Source organism: Molothrus ater, chromosome 29 (assembly GCF_012460135.2).
Source record: "Molothrus ater isolate BHLD 08-10-18 breed brown headed cowbird chromosome 29, BPBGC_Mater_1.1, whole genome shotgun sequence".
Taxonomy (NCBI): Eukaryota; Metazoa; Chordata; class Aves; order Passeriformes; family Icteridae; genus Molothrus; species Molothrus ater.
The window spans coordinates 1705531-1723697 of record NC_050506.2 but is presented as its reverse complement, the minus strand read 5'-3'; the positions used below and the strand labels follow the sequence as shown (position 1 = coordinate 1723697).

The 18167-nt window shown below is 64.3% G+C and overlaps 1 protein-coding gene across 3 annotated transcripts; it reads left to right on the top strand.

Moving 5' to 3' along the window:
- The first annotated feature begins 71 nt into the window (after window positions 1-71).
- On the top strand, window positions 72-15813 carry ZBTB7B (zinc finger and BTB domain containing 7B). Of its 3 annotated transcripts, none has more exons than XM_036397847.2 (3): window positions 72-104; window positions 11433-12442; window positions 14425-15813. In XM_036397847.2, exons 2-3 carry the CDS (start codon window positions 11442-11444, stop codon window positions 14843-14845), a joined length of 1422 nt encoding a protein of 473 aa, XP_036253740.1. In that variant the 5' UTR covers window positions 72-104; window positions 11433-11441; the 3' UTR covers window positions 14846-15813. The 3 variants fall into 3 exon arrangements, with proteins under 3 accessions (XP_036253740.1, XP_036253738.1, XP_036253739.1); XM_036397845.2 differs by lacking the exon at window positions 72-104 and adding an exon at window positions 1413-1495; XM_036397846.2 differs by lacking the exon at window positions 72-104 and adding an exon at window positions 6477-6651.
- Window positions 15814-18167: the final 2354 nt, after the last annotated feature.

The window sequence follows — 18167 nt, the reverse complement described above, 5'->3', positions numbered from 1 at the left end:
GGCTGCCGCGGGCCGCGATGACCACCCGGTCCTTCCTGCCACGCCGCCGGCCCGGCTGAGCCCGCGGCCCCCGCCCGGCCCCGCTCTTGGCCCCGCCGGGAGAGGTGAGTGCGACCGCACCGTCGGCATCGCCTCGGGGGAAGCAGGGAGAGAAGAATCACCGGGAGCACAGCCGCGGGCAGTGGCAGAGCGCAGCGGCGATGGCGAACCGTGGCCCGAGGGGACGGGCGGGGAGCGATGGAGCCGGGGGTCGGTGGCAGCCGCGCGGAGGGTGAGGTTGTTCTGCGGGTTCCCCCCTCCGCCCCGCGGAAGCCCCGAGCCTGGCGGGCCGGTACCCCGGACGGGGATGCAGGTGCACGGTCAGAGGGACGGAGCCGGGGGAGCGAAGAGCGTGGCCGGGCGAGGCGCGGCGGCAGGTGCCCGGTACCGGGGCCTGGCGAAGGGGTGGGGGTCCCGTTCTGTGCCCCGGCGCGGCCCCCCCCCCGCCCACTGACATAACGTCTGCGCGGGGCCGTGTTTGCCTTGGCAGCCCCGGAGCGGCGGTGGCTCCTCACACTTTCCGCTAGCGCCGGGCAGTGGCCGCGCTCGGAGCCAGGCGCGGGGGGGCCGGGGTGAGCCGAGGTGAGCCCCGGGGCCGTCGCTGCCTCCCTGTGAGCCGGCAGCGGCCAAACAGGTTGCGCGGGGCCCGCGCCCAGGCACCTGCGGAGGAGCCACCCCGCTGGGGGCCGCCGCGCCCCGCTCCAGCGCCGCCGAGAACCGGGGGCTGCTCCCTGCGCCGCTCCCCGCCGTGCCACGTTCTCCGTGTCCAGCTCTCCATCCCCCCGTGCCCGCCGCTCCAGTATCCCGGTGCCCGCTCCTCGGTGCCCGGTTCCCCGAGCTCGGCTTTCCACCCTCCGTACCTCACCCTACGCACGGTTTCCCGTGCCCGGCACTCTAAACTCTCCCTCGGTGCACACTTCTCGGTTCTTACCCACCCCCCCCCCCCTCCACCTCCATGCCCGGTTCCCCGCCCCCCCGTGTCCGCGGGGCGGAGCGGGCAGTGCCGTGCCGGCCCCGGCACTCGGCGGCCGCAGCGGGCGGGGCGCGTTCGGCGCCTGGCACCGCACTCGGCGCCGGTGGGGGCCGCAGCGGGGCCGTCCCGTGCTCTCCTGCCCGGGCCGGGGCCCGACCCCCGCCCGATCCCGTTAACCGCCTCTGACTCAGCCGCCCCCCACCCGCGCGCCCCGGTCCCGCGGGCCCGCAAGACCCCCGCCCTCCCGGGGGGGGTGGGGCGGGGCTGATGGGCGGGGCATTCCACCAATGGGACGCGTGACCGCCGGCGCGCTGCCCAATGAGGAGGCGGGGGCGGGCGCTTCCTGGAGCCCCGGCGGCGGCGGCGGCGGCGGCGGCGGCGGCAGCAGTGGCCGGGGGGCGGGCGGGGCGCGGCGGCGGCAGGTGAAGGCGGAGGCGGGGCCGTGGCTCCGGGACCGGTCTGTGGCTCGGGCGGGGTGCGCAGGTGAGCGGCAGTGGGTGGGAGCGGACAGACCCACCGGCGGGGCTTGCGCGGAGGTACCGACCCACCGGCAGCGGGATCGGGACGGGGACCGGTGCGGCGACCGCTTTTTGCCGCCCGGTTGCGGTGAGTCGCGCTGATTCGGGATGCTGCGGGCAGCGGGTGGGCACGGTTGGCACGCGATCGCCGCACGGCCCCTCTGTCCCCGCCCGCCGCCGGAGCCGGTGGACACGTCGCCCGTGGGGCGGGGGGTGTCACTCGTGGGCTGTTCCCGGTCCCTGCGCACGGGGCTGCGGGAAATCTGTGACATCGGCAGGTCCCCGCTGCGTGCCGGGGCGGCTGCCAAGGTTCCGCTGTGGTCCTGTTGCGGTGCTGCTCCATTCAGCCAGGGTCCCACGGGTGACTGCGTGCTGCCACCCCCCCTTCCCAACCTGGTGAGCAGCTTGGCGGCATGCCTGGCGCACCGGATGGGGACGGCAGCGTTGCAGGAGGAAGGCAACTCAGAGAGCCCCTTCTGCACCCATATTGGTAGAGTTGGAAGCTATCCCAGTGTCCCAGCACGCTGTGCCACGCTGGTGAGCCCCGGCCCTGGCACTCTGGGCAGCAGCAGTGGGTGCCTCTTCTCGGCTGTGCAGTGGTCCCCCGGGATCGGTGTCATGGTAGCACCTGCCAAGCACCGGTGGACTCTGCCCCGTGCGCCCAGCCCTGCCGTACCTGTCCTCGTCCCCCTGGCTGGCTGCCCCCGGCCGCTGTTTGCCCGGGGCGGGGTGCGGTATTTACCCTCCCGCCGGAGCAGATCCACGTCTTGGGCCACAGCCGCCCTCGATCCGTGGCTGCGTTCACTTGGCGAGGGGACACAGCGCCGGTTTTGTCGCGGGGTGAGTCGCACCGTGCCTCGGTTTCCCCCACCACAGCCGGGCTGGCAGGAACGGGGTCGGCCTGGGATCCCCGGCACCGCCGGGGGCACTGCCGGGGGCACGAGGCAGCTGCGGCCGCTCAAGGCTTCGGTGGTGATGCTGGTGCTGGGAGGGAGGGACTGAGCTCGGAAACTTAAAAGTGGGCGCATGGAGAAGGGGAAACTCTGGCACAGCAGAGAGAGTGGGGCAGCAGGGCTAGGAGTGTCTGTGCCGGGGATGGGTGCGGAGGTGACAGCTGTGTGCCGGGGGGGCACACCCGTGTCAGGTCCTGGGGACCCTCCGAGCCCCCCTGCCCGGGCGCGGGCTGTCCCCAGCGCTGCGGTGCTGAGCCCGGGGCTGTGGCAGCGCGGCTCTGCCAGCTGCTGCCGTGCACCCTCAGTGCACACGTGGCACGAACGGGACAGGCCCGAGCACACGGGGGCGGGAGGGGCACGGCGGGGCTGCGGCCCCAGCGCGGCCCCCGCTGCACCCCAGCCCTCGAGGGGCGGCTGCTGCCCCGTGCGTGAAGCAGGAACTTCTCCTTCAGGGCAGGCAGCGGATGATGAAACCAGGGAGAAATCTCTCCTGGCAGCGTGTGGGCTGCTGGCGGGAGCCCCCGGGAGCCTGCGCTCCCCCTGCGCCACCAGCGCTGCCTTCCCATGGTAACTCCACGGCGGGAGCAGGCAGGGTGCCGGTGGGAGCGGCCGCCCCGTCTGGAGGATTGGCGCCCGCCTGGCTCCCCGTGGCAGCACCGGCGTCCCTGACATGCCCCGAGAGCTGCATGTCCACACCCCAGCAAGCCCCAGGGCGGTCAGAGGACCTGGTGAGGGGCTGGGCTGAGACCCGTCAAACTCGCTTCGTGCCAGGAAGATGGCGCTTGGGTAGCCATGCAGGCAGGGGAGGGAGGTGGTGGTGCCGGGGCTGTGGCCGATGACCTTCAGTGCACCCGGGCACAGCCTGTGCCCAGGGCTGGGCAGGTCGGTTGACATGCAGGATGGTGCAGTGGGAGCCATGGTGCCCGGGTGATTTGTATCCCCAGAGCTTCTGGCATGACTTGATGGAGCCCTGGGCAGGCAGGGGGACCAGCCCGGGTGAGGGAAAATGAAAGCAGGTGATGCGGAAGGAGAAGTAGGTCAGGCGAGCTCTGGCCTCTCCCGGCAGCCTCGGTTGCACTGTGTGCTCCACTCTGCCCAGCTGTCTCTGTCATGTCCCCAGGCCCCGTGGGCAGCAGCTGGAGTGGGGAGTGGGTAAGGGGGTCCTGCTGCCAGGCTCGGGGTCCCGGGCAAGGTGGGTGCCAGGCACTGCCGACACTGAACACCAGCAGGGTGGAGAATGTGGCTGTGCTGGCTGCCATTCGTTGGGTACAGTGACACCCCAGCAGTTTTGCTTTGATTCCCCTCCCCTGGGCAACCATCAGGGCACACAGGACTTGGAGCCATAGCAAGGGTGGGCAGGGGGATTGCCAGCCCCACTGCAAGGAAGAGAAAGGGAACCAAGGAAACCGAGCCCCTCGTGCCCTGCTGGGGTGGCACAAGGCAGCTGCTGTGGTGTGGATATCACGGTGGGCCCTGGGGACAGAGGGGCTCCACAGAGGCTGCCCATGCCTGCTGCCCTGCGGAGCCCTGGGGCATTGCCCTCCCCCTGCTGCAGGGCTGGCTGGGGTCTCCTCGGTGCCACTCTGTGGGTTGGCGTGGCCGCGGCGGGCACGGCCCGGCTGTCGGTGCTGTGTGGGCTCGGGGGGGGCTGGGGGGGGGGATTAGAATCTCCTGCCCCCCTTCCCTCCCCGGGATCAGCCGTGGGCAGCGGGGAGCTGGCAGCAGGCAGCTGCCGTGGGGGCGGAAGCCGGGCTATTTTGGAGGGTGTGGAGGGGGGGCTGTGGGCCGGCACTGTCCTTGCCAGGTGACCCCACCGGGACCAGCGCCACCCTGGTGCCAGGATGGAGCGCTGGGGGCACAGCCTGTGCCACTGGTGATGCTCAGTCCCCGAGGTGCTGTGAGTAGGAGGTGCCACCAGCTGGGGGGGGCCCCTCGGGCTGTGCAGCACAGTGGGACCCAGGGGGTCTGGCTGCCCTCCAAGGGGTTCCCGTGACTGTGCTGCGGGGCCAGCAGCTCCAGAGCCAGCTCACCCTGGGGCCAGCCAGCAGGCCCAGTTGTAGGTGAGCCTGCCTGTCCCAGGCTGCTGGTGGCTGGCAGAGCCTTCCTTCCTTCCTTCCTTCCTTCCTTCCTTCCTTCCTTCCTTCCTTCCTTCCTTCCTTCCTTCCTTCCTTCCTTCCTTCCTTCCTTCCTTCCTTCCTTCCTTCCTTCCTTCCTTCCTTCCTTCCTTCCTTCCTTCCTTCCTTCCTTCCTTCCTTCCTTCCTTCCTTCCTTCCTTCCTTGGCCAGAGGTAACACACAGAGGCCACATCTGCCCTGGGCAAGCATGTGGCCATGCCATGCCATGCCCTGGCAGGTCAGGGTGCTGCTCTGTGTCAGGATGTGATGCAGGAGATGGGGTTGCTCATCGTGCCATTGGAAGAGGAGCTGGGATGAGGCCATGTCCCCTCACTGGTGACACTGGTCAGGGTGCCACCGGCCAAGGCAAGGGTGGAGCGGATGGATGGATGGATGGACGGACGGACACATGGAGGTTAGCCCATCTTCCCCAAAGGCCAGCACCTCCCCAGCTGCCCCCCCAGCCCGATGCCCCCCAGCCAGGGCGAGCAGCAGTTTGTGGCCAGCACCCGGGTGGTTGCAACACCCCCAGGGTGGGGGGGCCACGGTGACTCACCCCATCCTGGCCACCAGTAGGAACCCTGACTCAGGGCTGCGTGCCCATGCCGTGCCGTGCCCCTCCCTGCCCGCCTCGCCCACCTTATCTCCCGCCCTTAGCACCTGGCACACCTGGGCCAGGGGGGACTGGCGCCATTCCCCTCCTTTATGGGGAACAAAGGGCAGGGGAAGGGTTGGCAGCAGGTGCCACAGCCCTCCTCCTTCCCTCCTGTCCTCCCTCCCTCTCATGGATGTTGTCCAGGGCTGTGCCCTGTTTTGTGCCCCCCGCTGGGGCACCCTGGAGCAGTGTGCTGGGCAGTGCTGCCCACAACCCTGTGCTGGCTGTGTGCTGCCTGCACTCCAGGCACTCCTGTGGCTCCACAGCTGGCTCCTGCCCAGCACGGGGCCCACAGTGATGGCACAGCGGGATACCATGGAGGGCACGCTGGTGATGCCCCTCTGCCCGTCTCCACTGCCTGCCCAGGGGCTCTTGCACAACCCAGCTCCTTCCGTCAGCACTGCTGGGGCTGAGCCCTTTGCTGTCCCCCTGCTTTGCTGTGGGGCTCTTCCCCTTTCTGCCTGGCCTGCTGCAGACATCCCCAGCTCTGGAGCCTGCTGGGCCATGCCAGGGTGCCGCAGTGCCGGTGCCCCTGACTGGTGTGGCGTGGGTTGCCTGGGCGGGTGCTGGTGCTGGTGGTGGGGTGTGGGGCGAGCTCTCCGGGCTGCTAATTGCTGTTTAGCTGGGGACACAGAGGGTGTAATTATGGGGGCATTGCATGAATGTGCAGCCTGGCCTGGGGAGCCCACGAGTGCCCCTGCCCAGGGAGTGGAGGGGATCAGGCAGCACAGCCCAGCTGGGCCGTCGCTCCTTCCCACATTCCCCATGGGGATCTCGGGAACCTGCTCCAAGGGGAGAGCAGGACAGGAATCCATAGGACCGGGGGGTGGCTCCAGGGCTGGCCGGGCAGGCTGCAGCATGCTGCACCCAGCCCTGCCCTGCTGCCGCCGAGCACAGGCACCCTGGCAGCCCGGCTGGGCTGGCCATGGCCAGTGGCGAGCACCCAGCGCCCTGCCTTGGGGCACACGGGAAGGTGAGGAGGGCCTGTGTGATGTGCCACGGCACGGGGGGGCAGGGGCAGACGCCTTGGAGACGGTGTTAGTGGCGGGGAAGGCGTGCTCAAGGTACGGGTGCCTGTCCTGGCAGCGCTGGGGATTTTCTCCCGTGGGAGTGGGCCAGGGGATGCCCCCTGCCCCGTTCCGGGTTGGCGCCCCACGGCGCAGCACTGGCCGCAAAGAGTTAATGCCGTGTGTGTTCTGGGAAGCGGGGCTGGGAGGTGCGTGACCCGGGGTGTGGGCGTCGACTCCTTTTGAGGTGGGATCCTGAGCTCAAGTGCAGCGGGGAGCGGGGCCAAGTTCACACAGCACCAGCACCCTGCCCCTGCCTTCCCCTCCCTGCCACTCGCGGGCCGCCAGCGGGGCCGCCAGGCAGCGCGGAGCCACGCCGGGACACGGGGCAGGTGAGCCACACTCCCACCCTGCCAGCGCTGCTGCTGTGGTGCAGGGAGCTGCCAGGGTGGTGGGGACCCAATGTGGCACCGGGCGCTGGGAGATCTGGGCCAGCTGCCTCAGCCCCAGCAGGCTGTGGGACGTTGGCGTTGCCTGAGCCCCACACCACCCTCACTGCTGATGGGATGGGGTGGGATGGGACGAGTGGCGAGATCTGGGTCACTTTGGTTTGGCAGAGCAGGGCCCACACCCTAGAGTGGCAATGCCAGGCAGCTGGATGTGGCAGTGGGGTAGGTTTTGGCGGCAGGAGGGGACCAGGATGCCAGCACAGTGCCAGCAGGCCGGGTGGGCAGCATGGGGAACTTTGCTTCTCGTCCCTGCCACAGATGCCAGGAGCGGCTCTGGCAACACCACCAGTCCTGCTCCACTGTGGCAGGGATGCCCTGTGCCCAGCCTCCGTGGCAGCTGTTGTGCCAGGCTGGCACTGGCCCCAGGTGCAGTGCTGGCTGGGCACTGAGGCAGCCCTGGGCCACGGCGCTCAGCCCCCTCTCAGTGCTGGTCTCTAATGTCCCTGGGAGCTCTGGGTGAGCTGGCCAGTGCCAGGGGGCCTGAGCAGTGCCATGGGCCTCACTCTCAGTGCTATGGGGTGGGGGACTGTTTATCCTCTTTCATCTCCAAACCATTTCCTTTTGTCTCTACTTGTTCTTTTCTTCTTTCAAAGAGCACTGCTGCTCTCCCCACTTCCTCCAGCAATGGGACCCTCAGCATGTGCTTGCTACAGGGTCACCAGCTGAGCCAGACCCCGGCCACCACCTTCCCTGCTGGGCAGACAGAGGGGCTGCACAGCCCCAGCCCTGCAGCCACGCCACCCTCCATCCACACCGTGGCCATCGGCACCAGGGCCCCTGCTGCTCCCAGTTGGCTTCAGCTGCTGCAGGGTGGGGGGCTTGCCCAGCCCGGACCCCTGGGTCCACATCCTGGATCCCAAAGGGCGAGGGGCCCCACGGGGTGAGGGGCCAGGGCGACTCCGCGCTGCGCTCCCCTTCCGGGGTGACTCATTCTCCCCATGGGGCTGTGAAGTCCCTCGACAGCATTTGTGACTCTTGTGACCGAAAGCAGGGGCACTCGGCAGCAGCCCGGGGTGGGGACTGTGCTTCCTGGGACCTCTGCTCTCCTTCCCCGATCTCCATGTCGGGAGATCCCCACTGGACACCCCTTTCCACCTCCCACCGTCCCCAAGCCGGGCCCTGTGCACTGTGCCCTCACCCGGGGTGCCATCCCTGCTTGGTGGCATGGCCCACATGCAGGAGGGGCACTGCAGGGACCCCAGCCCGCTGCTCATGGCCCTGCCTGGGTGGCTGGACCCCTCTCACAGAGGAGCTGGCACATGGGTGGAGCCTTGCCGTGGTTGTCCCAGGCAGCCTGGGCTGGCAGAGGGATGGATGTCAGGGTGACCTGGGCAGACATTGTTCCTGCTGCCACCCGCCCTGCATGGGAGCCAGCTCAACACGGGGAGCAACTCCCCCTTTCCTTTCCTTTCCTTTCCTTTCCTTTCCTTTCCTTTCCTTTCCTTTCCTTTCCTTTCCTTTCCTTTCCTTTCCTTTCCTTTCCTTTCCTTTCCTTTCCTTTCCTTTCCTCAGTTCAGCCAAAACGTGCCCAGCCACAGCACTGAGGTAACCGAGGAAGCTCTGGCATGGCGAGGCCATGGGCATCACCACCTGTGCCCTCCCAGCCATCACCTCCGGGAGCAGCCCGGGAATGCTGGGGGCCCGGGGGCGGCTCCTGTCCCCTCACACCTCATCCTCTGCCATTTCCTTATCACTGCGGTGATCTCCTCGACGGCAGCACCCGCTCAGCATGTGACTTCTTCGCTCCAGTGAGGAGGATGTGCGGGGGGGTGGGGGTGTCAGCAAAGGAGCCGTAAAGGGGGCGGTTTGGTGCGATGGAAAATCCCCCTCCTGCCGCCGCCACCTCGCCCCCACCCTGCCCCAGCCCTGCAGCTCTGTCTGGTGGCACCGAGCCCCGTGGCTGCTCACCGGGGTCCCAGCTGCCTTAGCAGAGCTCCGCTGGTGATTTGTGTGACATTGGCAGCGCTGAGGCTGTGTCCGTCTGCGCTGGGACGTGGTGAGGCCGGTGCCCGTCGCTCAGAGCACCGTGCCACCTGCTGGGACGTGACGGGGTCTCAGCTGCTGCCCTGTGCCCAGACACCCCCAAAGGCACGTGCCAGTGGGTGCCATCAGCCTTGCGAGTGCCCTGTGCCCAGGTTTCTCGTGGGGCTGGAGGTGCTGTGGGCACCAGGGCAGAAGGGAGGCTGTGCTGGTGCCATCACTGGGGGAGGCAGTGTTGGAGGACACAGTGCCACCCCATCCTGTGACTATTGCCTGTGGCAGTCCTGGGGGTCCGTGGGGCTCTGGCCCACCCATGGCAGGTGCCCCATCCCTGTCACCCCTCTCCAGCTGCCCAAGCTGTGGCATGGGATACTTACCCCCCTGCTTAATCCTGCCCCTGCAGCTAATCCTGCCTAATCCCACCGGGGGCTGTCACTGCCTGTTGGCTCCGGGGGCCCTGATGGTTTAATCACCCCTAATCCGATCACCCCCACCTCGGCAGGCACAGGGGACCTCAACCAGTGCCGGGATGGGCTCCTGCCAGCCAGGGGGGCTTGGCCACGGCTGCTGGCGCCAGCATCCCAGGCGGTCGGCACTGCTGGCTCCCGGTTTCAGGGGCGGCTGCCGCCTGCCCTGCCGGTCGGGCCTGCTCGGCAGCGGCTGGGGCGGCTCCGCAGCCGGTTGCTCCGGGGCCGTTCCCAGCTGCCTGCCGAGGCAGCCCCAGCTGGCGGCCGCCCAAGCGCAGGGAGCGGCCGGCTTGGGGATGGGCCCCTGCGCCGGGGGCCGTCGCCCGCGCCGCCCCTCCATGGGCAAGAGGGGGCACGTCCCCCACGCCCGCCTGCCGACGGCACAGTGTGGTTTGGCACGGCCCGGTGGGCCTGGCGTGGCTCGGCGTTGCTTGGCACGGCTTGGCCATGGCCGGTGCCGCATGCCGCTGTCCACCATGGCACAACTCGAGAGGTTGTACCGGCCTCTGCCTCCCCCAGGCTGCAGATGCTGGGCTCCCATTCCACTGACACCCAGCAGTGCCAGCACAGTGTGGTTTGGCACGGCCCGGTGGGTTTGGGGTGGATGGGCCTGGTGTGGCTCAGTGTTGCCTGGCACGGCTTGGCCATGGCCGGTGCCACATGGCACAACTGGAGAGGTGGTACCAGCCTCTGCCTCCCCCAGGCTGCAGATGCTGGGCTCCCATTCCACTGTCAGCCAGCAGTGCCAATGTCACCTGGCTGGCTGCAAGGGCCATAGCTGGGCACAGTGTCACAGGGCAGGTTGCAGCCCTGGAGCTGCCACTGCTGCCTGCAGCCTGCCTGCGGGCTGTGAGGGTCATGGGCTCCCCCTTTCCCACCTGTGCTGGCTGCACGTGTGTCCCTGGTGGTGCACCATGGGCACCACAGTGGGAGTGTGAGCAGTGCTGGGTTTAGGGCTGAGGCCAAGCTCTGCCAGCTGCAGCGTGGGAAAGGCCTGACTGGCGCAGGCTGGGCTTGGCTGGGCGAGGAGTGGCCCCGGGCTGGGGCACAGGGGGAGGGAGGGGGCCCAGTCCCGACCAGGAGCGGGGGCAGGAACCGGTGGCACAGGTGCTGATCCTAATCTGCCGTGGCAGGAAGTGTGGCCCCTGTTCCCAGCCCAGCTGGGCTCCACGGGGCGGCCCCCTGGCCCTCAGGGTGCTCTTCCCAGCGCTCGCCCGCCCACCATGCCTCTGCCAGCGAGGCCCGTGTTCCCAGGACGGGGCTGCTGGGAGCCAGGGGCTGCGCCCGGCCGTGGCAGCGGGCTGGGGGGATTGTGGGTGGGCTGGCACAGGAAGCGCTGCACCTCGCTGCCGTTCAAAGGCACCACGCTGAGATTTCTCCCTTTGCTGTGGCGGCGCGGGCGGCTGGGTGCTGGTGGTAGTGGAGGAAGTGTGGAGGCCTGTGGTGGGGGGCCTGCACCCACCAACCTCTGCACAGCATGGAGGGAACTGAGGCAGACCCTGGGCCCCAAGCCTGCCCCAGTTCATGTCCCACTGAAACCCCAGTGCCACCCAGCGTGTACAGGCAGCGTTCCTTGTGCCCTGGCTTCATGGCAGCAGCGCTCCAGCTGCGGTGTTTCTTCCAAGCGCTCTCTCCCAGCTTGTTCCTCTGTGAGTCAAGCAGCATCCTGTCCTTCCTGCAGGACGTGGTGTGGTGTGATAGCCTTTTGTAATTTAGTTGTTTTTTCATTACTTAAGGCGAAGGCTTGCTTGTGGTATTGGCCTTTCGTACTGGGAAGAGTTCATCATAGATAGAAACCGACCTGGATTGCTCTGGTCTGAACTCAGATCACGTAGGACTGTTAATTGTTGAACAAACGAACCCTTAGTAGTGGCTGCACCACTGGGATGTCCTGATCCAACATCGAGGTCGCAAACCTCCCCGTCAATAGGGACTCTCGGGGGAGATTGTGCTGCTATCCCTGGGGTAGCCTGGTCCGTTGATCAATTGTATTGGGTCTGGGTCCTATTAGCACGTTGAGGGGTTGCTCTCAGTCTAGAGGTGTGGTCTAATTTTTGGAGGTTTTGTTTTGCTCCGAGGTTGCCCCAGTCAAAAAACGCAGACCAGTAGCTTATGTGTCAGTGAACCCAGTGGGTGAGTATGTGTTTCAAGGTGCTTGCTGGTTTTGAAGTTCCACAGGGTCTTCCCGTCTTATCCCTGGGTTTATTATCCCTGCAGGTGAGGACAATGGCCAGCCCAGAGGACGACCTCATCGGCATCCCCTTCCCTGAGCACAGCAGCGAGCTGCTGAGCTGCCTGAACGAGCAGCGGCAGCTGGGGCTGCTCTGCGATGTCACCATCAAGACGCAGGGGCTGGAGTACCGCACCCACCGTGCCGTCCTGGCTGCCTCCAGCCGCTATTTCAAGAAGCTCTTCGCAGGGCCGGGGCCGGGCCAGGAGGTCTGCGAGCTGGACTTCGTGGGGCCCGAGGCGCTGGGCGCGCTGCTGGAGTTCGCTTACACGGCCACGCTGACCATCAGCAGCGCCAACATGGGCGAGGTGCTGCGCGCTGCCCGGCTGCTGGAGATCCCCTGTGTCATCGCTGCCTGCGTGGAGATCCTGCAGGGCAGCGGGCTGGAGGCACCCGGCCCCGATGACGGCGACTGCGAACGCGCCCGCCGCTACCTGGAGGCTTTTTCCACCCTCCCCGAGGGTGAGGTGCCTGCCCCGCCGCCCCCCCGCCCCACCCCGCGCCGCAGCAAGAAGACCCGCAAGTTCCTGCAGGCCCGCGGTGCCCAGCTCAACAACCACGCCGCCGAGGAGCCGCCCGCCGCTGAGGCTGAAGGCTCCGGCAGCCCCCCGCCGCCCTCCCAGCTGCCCTCACCCCCTCTGCCCGAGGGGCTCTCCCTGCCCTACGACAGCTTTGAGCTGCCTGAGGAAGAGGAGCTGCCCCCACACTCCTTCCCCTTCCCCTACCAGCCCCCCTTGTCCCCTGAGGAGGCACCTTCTGACGAGGACGCCATCGACCCCGACCTGATGGCGTATCTGAGCTCGCTGCACCACGAGTCGCTGGCGCCCGGGCTGGACAGCCCCGACAAGCTGGTGAGGAAGAGGCGCTCACAGATGCCCCAGGAGTGCCCCGTGTGCCACAAGGTCATCCACGGTGCTGGCAAGCTGCCTCGCCACATGCGCACGCACACGGGCGAGAAACCCTTTGCCTGCCAGGTCTGCGGGGTCCGGTTCACACGGTGAGTGCCCCTGGATGGGCTCTGCCCACCTGATGTGTGCCCTATGGCATCCCCTATGGCGCCAGCGCCCCGTGCCAGTCCTACCAGGGGTTTTCTGCATCCCCTGAGTGCTGCTGGATGGGATCTCCCTGCCAAATGACATCCCCTATGGCACCCACCCTGGTCCTACCAGGGCCTGGCCATAGGTCTGGTGTGGTTCATGGGGTTTTCTGCATCCCCTGAGTGCTGCTGGATGGGCTCTGCCTGCCTGATGTGTGCCAAATGACATCCCCTATGGCACCACCCCCCTGTGCCAGTCCTACCAGGGCCTGGCCACAAGGTTCATGGGGTTTTCTGCATCCCCTGAGTGCTGCCAGCCCAAACTGATGGCACTCTGCACAGCACCCCTCTGCCAGTCCTGCCAGTGCAGTGCACATTCAGAGCGTCTTCTGCACCCCATGGGTGCTCTGGACCAACACAGGTACCCAGTGGCATCCTCCATGGCACCCCCTGCAAGTTCTGTTGTGGTGCAGTGGGGTTATGGGGCCTTCTGCACCTCATGAGTGCTGCTGGGCTGACCTGAGGGACCCAGGAACATCCCTGGTGGTGTCCCTCTGCCGTAGCTGCTGGTGCCGTTGGGTCAGTGGGGTGTTCGGCACTCTGTGAGTGCTGCCAGATCACCCAAGGCCTGATACCTGATGGCACCCATAGCATCTCATCCTCATGGTTGTGGTGCAGGTCCAGGAGAGTCTTCTGCACTATGTAAGCACTGCCAGAGCAGCCTGGGGCAGCCAGCAGCATCCCCCTGCCAGCAGCCAGCTGCATCTGAGCCATCCAATGATCCAGAGCCCTGTGCCCTACAGAGCATCCAGAGCCCTGTGCTCCATAGAGCATCCAGAGCCCTGTGCCCCACAGAGAATCCAGAGCCCTGTACCCTACAGAGCATCCAGAGCCCTGTGCCCCACAGAGCATCCAGAGCCCTGTACCCTACAGAGCATCCAGAGCCCTGTGTCCACAGAGCATCCAGAGCCCTGTGCCCCAGAGAGCATCCAGAGCCCTGTGCTCCATAGAGCATCCAGAGCCCTGTACCCCGCAGAGCATCCAGAGCCCTGTGCTCCATAGAGCATCCAGATCCCTGTACCCCGCAGAGCATCCAGAGCCCTGTGCCCCACAGAGCATCCAGAGCCCTGTGCCCCACAGAGCATCCAGAGCCCTGTGCCCCACAGAGCATCCAGAGCCCTGTGTCCCACAGAGCATCCAGAGCCCTGTGCCCCGCAGAGAATCCAGAGCCCTGTGCTCCATAGAGCATCCAGAGCCCTGTGCCCCACAGAGCATCCAGAGCCCTGTGCCCTACAGAGCATCCAGAGCCCTGTGTCCACAGAGCATCCAGAGCCCTGTGCCCCACAGAGCATCCAGAGCCCTGTGCTCCATAGAGCATCCAGAGCCCTGTGCCCTACAGAGCATCCAGAGCCCTGTGTCCCACAGAGCATCCAGAGCCCTGTGCCCCACAGAGCATCCAGAGCCCTGTGTCCCACAGAGCATCCAGAGCCCTGTGCCCCACAGAGCATCCAGAGCCCTGTGCTCCATAGAGCATCCAGAGCCCTGTGCCCCACAGAGCATCCAGAGCCCTGTGTCCACAGAGCATCCAGAGCCCTGTGCTCCATAGAGCATCCAGAGCCCTGTGCCCCACAGAGCATCCAGAGCCCTGTGCCCCACAGAGCATCCAGAGCCCTGTGTCCCACAGAGCATCCAGAGCCCTGTGTCCCACAGAGCATCCAGAGCCCTGTGCCCCACAGAGCATCCAGAGCCCTGTGCCCTGCAGAGCATCCAGAGCCCTGTGCCCCACAGAGCATCCAGAGCCCTGTGTCCACAGAGCATCCAGAGCCCTGTGTCCCACAGAGCATCCCTGCTCTCAGGCTTCCAGCGCCATTGCCCTCCCTCAGGTGTTTGGATGCCATGTTGGCCACTCAATGCCAAAATCTCCCTGTCTGTCCCACCTCCAGGAACGACAAACTGAAGATCCACATGCGCAAGCACACAGGTGAGCGGCCCTACTCCTGCCAGCACTGCAGCGCCCGCTTCCTGCACAGCTACGACCTGAAGAACCACATGCACCTGCACACAGGCGCCCGGCCCTACGAGTGCTACCTCTGCCACAAGGCCTTCGCCAAGGACGACCACCTCCAGCGGCACCTGAAGGGCCAGAACTGCCTGGAGGTGCGGACGCGCCGCCGCCGCCGCGACGAACCAACGCCGCCGCCCACCGGGCCCCCGGGCCTCGACCTCTCCAATGGGCGCCTGGAGGGGCTGCGCCTCTCCATTGCCCGCTACTGGGCTCCAGGGCAGCCCGAGGAGGAGGAAGAGGAGCAGGAGGGTGAGGAAGGGCCGCAGCCGGATGGCACCGTGCCGGTGGAGACGGCGTAGGGGTGATGCGATGGGCAGGTGTCGTGGCGTTCCATGCCAAGCTGTGCCGTGCCCACTGGGGTTTCTGTTCCTGTTTTTCCCGTCACGGTTCATTCCTAGTTATGCAAAGGGGGAAAATCCCCTCGGCCGATTTGCACAAGGGGGTGGGGGGCCCCTATCACCCCCCCCCCACCACCGTGCCCGGGCCCACCTGGTCATGCCCAAGGTGGGTGATGGGGGGATCGGGACTTGGATGTCCCCCCACCAAACCCCTCGTGGATGCCAGGACCGGGCAGGGGCACCCATGGACCAAGGCCCCCCCCCAGGTGGGGAGAGCCCCCCCCATCCTCTCCAGTGGAGGGGGGCACTGCCCTACGCTGTGCATAGCTTGTCCCCACCTCCCCACTCCGAGCAGCCCCCCCCCCGGCGAGCCCCCCTCGCCCCTGCACTCCCGGCTGCTTTCTCTTGGTTGCACTATTCGGGTGAGCCCACCCGGGTGCGGGGCAGCCCCGGCCCCCCCCGGACCCTTTTCCCCTTCTGAAATCCCCCTGGCCCTGTGGGACCCCTCCCTTTCCCTGGGGTGGCCGGGCCCCCACGGTCACCCCTCTGTCCTTTGCACATGCCCCCCGCAGGGCGCAGCCTCCCCGGGGGTGGAGGGGACCGGCACTATTTGTCTACAAATAAGAGTTTTATCTATATTTAAAAAGATGATGTAATATATTCCCCCCCACAGCCCCTCCGCTGCCAACCACCAGCGCTGCCCGGCCCCCACGTGTGCCATGGGGTGCCGGCAGGAGCGATGGGGCCGGGGAGGGGGCTCTGCTCCCGTCATGGCTTTAAAGTGCCTTATGGTGAACTTGAACCTTTTTCGGCTACTTGAACCTCTCTGGTGTCAGGAACCAAACAAAAACCATGGGCGGGCGGCCCCCGCCCCGCCGGGCCGCCTCTGCCTGTCTGTATGTCTGTGTTTGTTTTTGTTTTGTTTTGGTTTTTTTTTTTGGTTTTTTTGTTTTTTTTTTTTTTAAACGAAGGCTGCTTGGTAATAAACGGAGAAGCAGGGACTTCCCCCGCGTCCAGCTGTCTGTCCGTTCTGCATCTCCGCCCTGGGGGCACTGTGGGGCTGGGGATGGGGACGTTGAGAGTCTGGGTTGGGGAGTGGGCACCGTGTGTGGGGAGAGGGACAGCGAGGGGTGGGGGGCACCGCAGGGATGGGAATGGGGACACCATAAAGGCTGGGGACAGGGTTGTGTAGGGGCTGGAGGCACAGTGAACATGGAGATGGTGGCACCAAGGTGCTGGAGATGGGGCTGGGGGCATTGAGAGGCTGGGGTCACAACAGGGATGTAGCCAGGGCAGCAAGGAGCTGGGGTATCAGAAGGTCAGGACCATCATGGGGTGGTGGATGCCAACTCAAGAGTACCAGGACTCAGGTGCCTTGAGGACCAGGTGATTTGTTCACCAGCCCTTCCCCACCCAGTGGCTCTCAGCTTCTGCTGCACTGGTGGGGCTGGATACATCCATCCATCCATCCATCCATCCATCCGTTCATCCATCCTCCATCTATCCATCCATCCATCCATCCATCCATCCATCCATCCATCCATCCATCCATCCATCCATCATTAATCCATCCATCCATCCTCCCATCTATCCATCCATCCATCCATCCATCCATCCATCCATCCATCCATCCATCCATCCATCCATCATCCATCCATCCATCCGTCCATCCATCGTCCATCCATCCATCCATCCATCCATCCATCCATCCATCCATCCATCCATCCATCCATCCTCCCATCTATCCATCCATCCATCCATCCATCCATCCATCCATCCATCCATCCATCCATCCATCCATCATTAATCCATCCATCGTCCATCCATCCATCCATCCATCCATCCATCCATCCATCCATCCATCATCCATCCATCATCCATCCATCGTCCATCCATCCATCCATCCATCCATCCATCCATCCATCCATCCATCCATCATCCATCCATCCATCATCCATCCATCATCCATCCATCATCCATCGTCCATCCATCCATCCATCCATCCATCCATCCATCATCCATCATCCATCCATCATCCATCATCCATCCATCATCCATCCATCCATCCATCCATCCATCCATCCATCCATCATCCATCCATCCATCCATCCATCCATCCATCCATCCATCATCCATCCATCCATCCATCCATCCATCCATCCATCCATCCATCCATCCATCATCCATCATCCATCCATCATCCATCCATCCATCCATCCATCCATCCATCCATCCATCCATCCATCATCCATCCATCATCCATCCATCCATCATCCATCCATCATCCATCATCCATCCATCATCCATCCATCATCCATCCATCCATCCATCATCCATCGTCCATCCATCCATCCATCCATCCATCCATCCATCATCCATCCATCATCCATCCATCAAGGGATGGTGGTAGAAGCCCAACCCCTCATACAAATGGAGGGATCTGCTGGATGGAGGGGTGCATTTATACTCTAAAATGGAATTTTTGGAGATCTATCGGCAGAAGAGAGGAGAAGACAAACTGATACGGATTTTGTGAGCTTGGAATAGTGGGGCTGTGTCTGTCCACTTATTAATTGGTGCAAAAATCTATTAAGTCCTATAGGCAGTAAGGATCAGCTTTATGGGGGATGTGCTCAGGGACAAAGTGAGGTCAGGGCTCCTGTTTGCAGGACATTGCCACCCCCAGTGTGAAAAACGCCAATCACTTGTTTTTAAAATTTTAGAAGTTTAATAGTAATGAAATGGTTATAAAAATAGTAATACAATTAGAGTAATAATAATTTTGGCAATTTTAATTAGGACAATATGAGACAATAGAGACAAAGAGTTATGGACGTCCAGGTACCTTTTTCTGGGCAGCAGGAGCCTGAAAAAGGACACACATTAACAAAGGATTAACCCTTAAAAACAACAGCCTGTTGCATATTCATACACTTCATACATGATGCATAAATTCCATTCAAACACAGGATTCTGTCTGGTCATCGTCAGCTTCTTCCTCTGAATCCTGACAGTGCCTTCGAGGCGGGAAGAAGTTCGTTTCTTCTGATAAGAGGGCAATAAATTCTTTTTCTCTGAAAGACTGAGGTGTCCTGCAACTGCTATCTTGCTGTGAGTCATTTCTTTAAAAAAAGGGTCCTACACAGCATAGTTTCTATTTTAACTTTTTTTTTTAATAACCCAAAACTATATTTAACACACTACTTAAGAGAATGAATACAGCATTACTTTCTAACACAACACATATAATATTCACTTCAATATTTGCAAAAAGCCGATCATA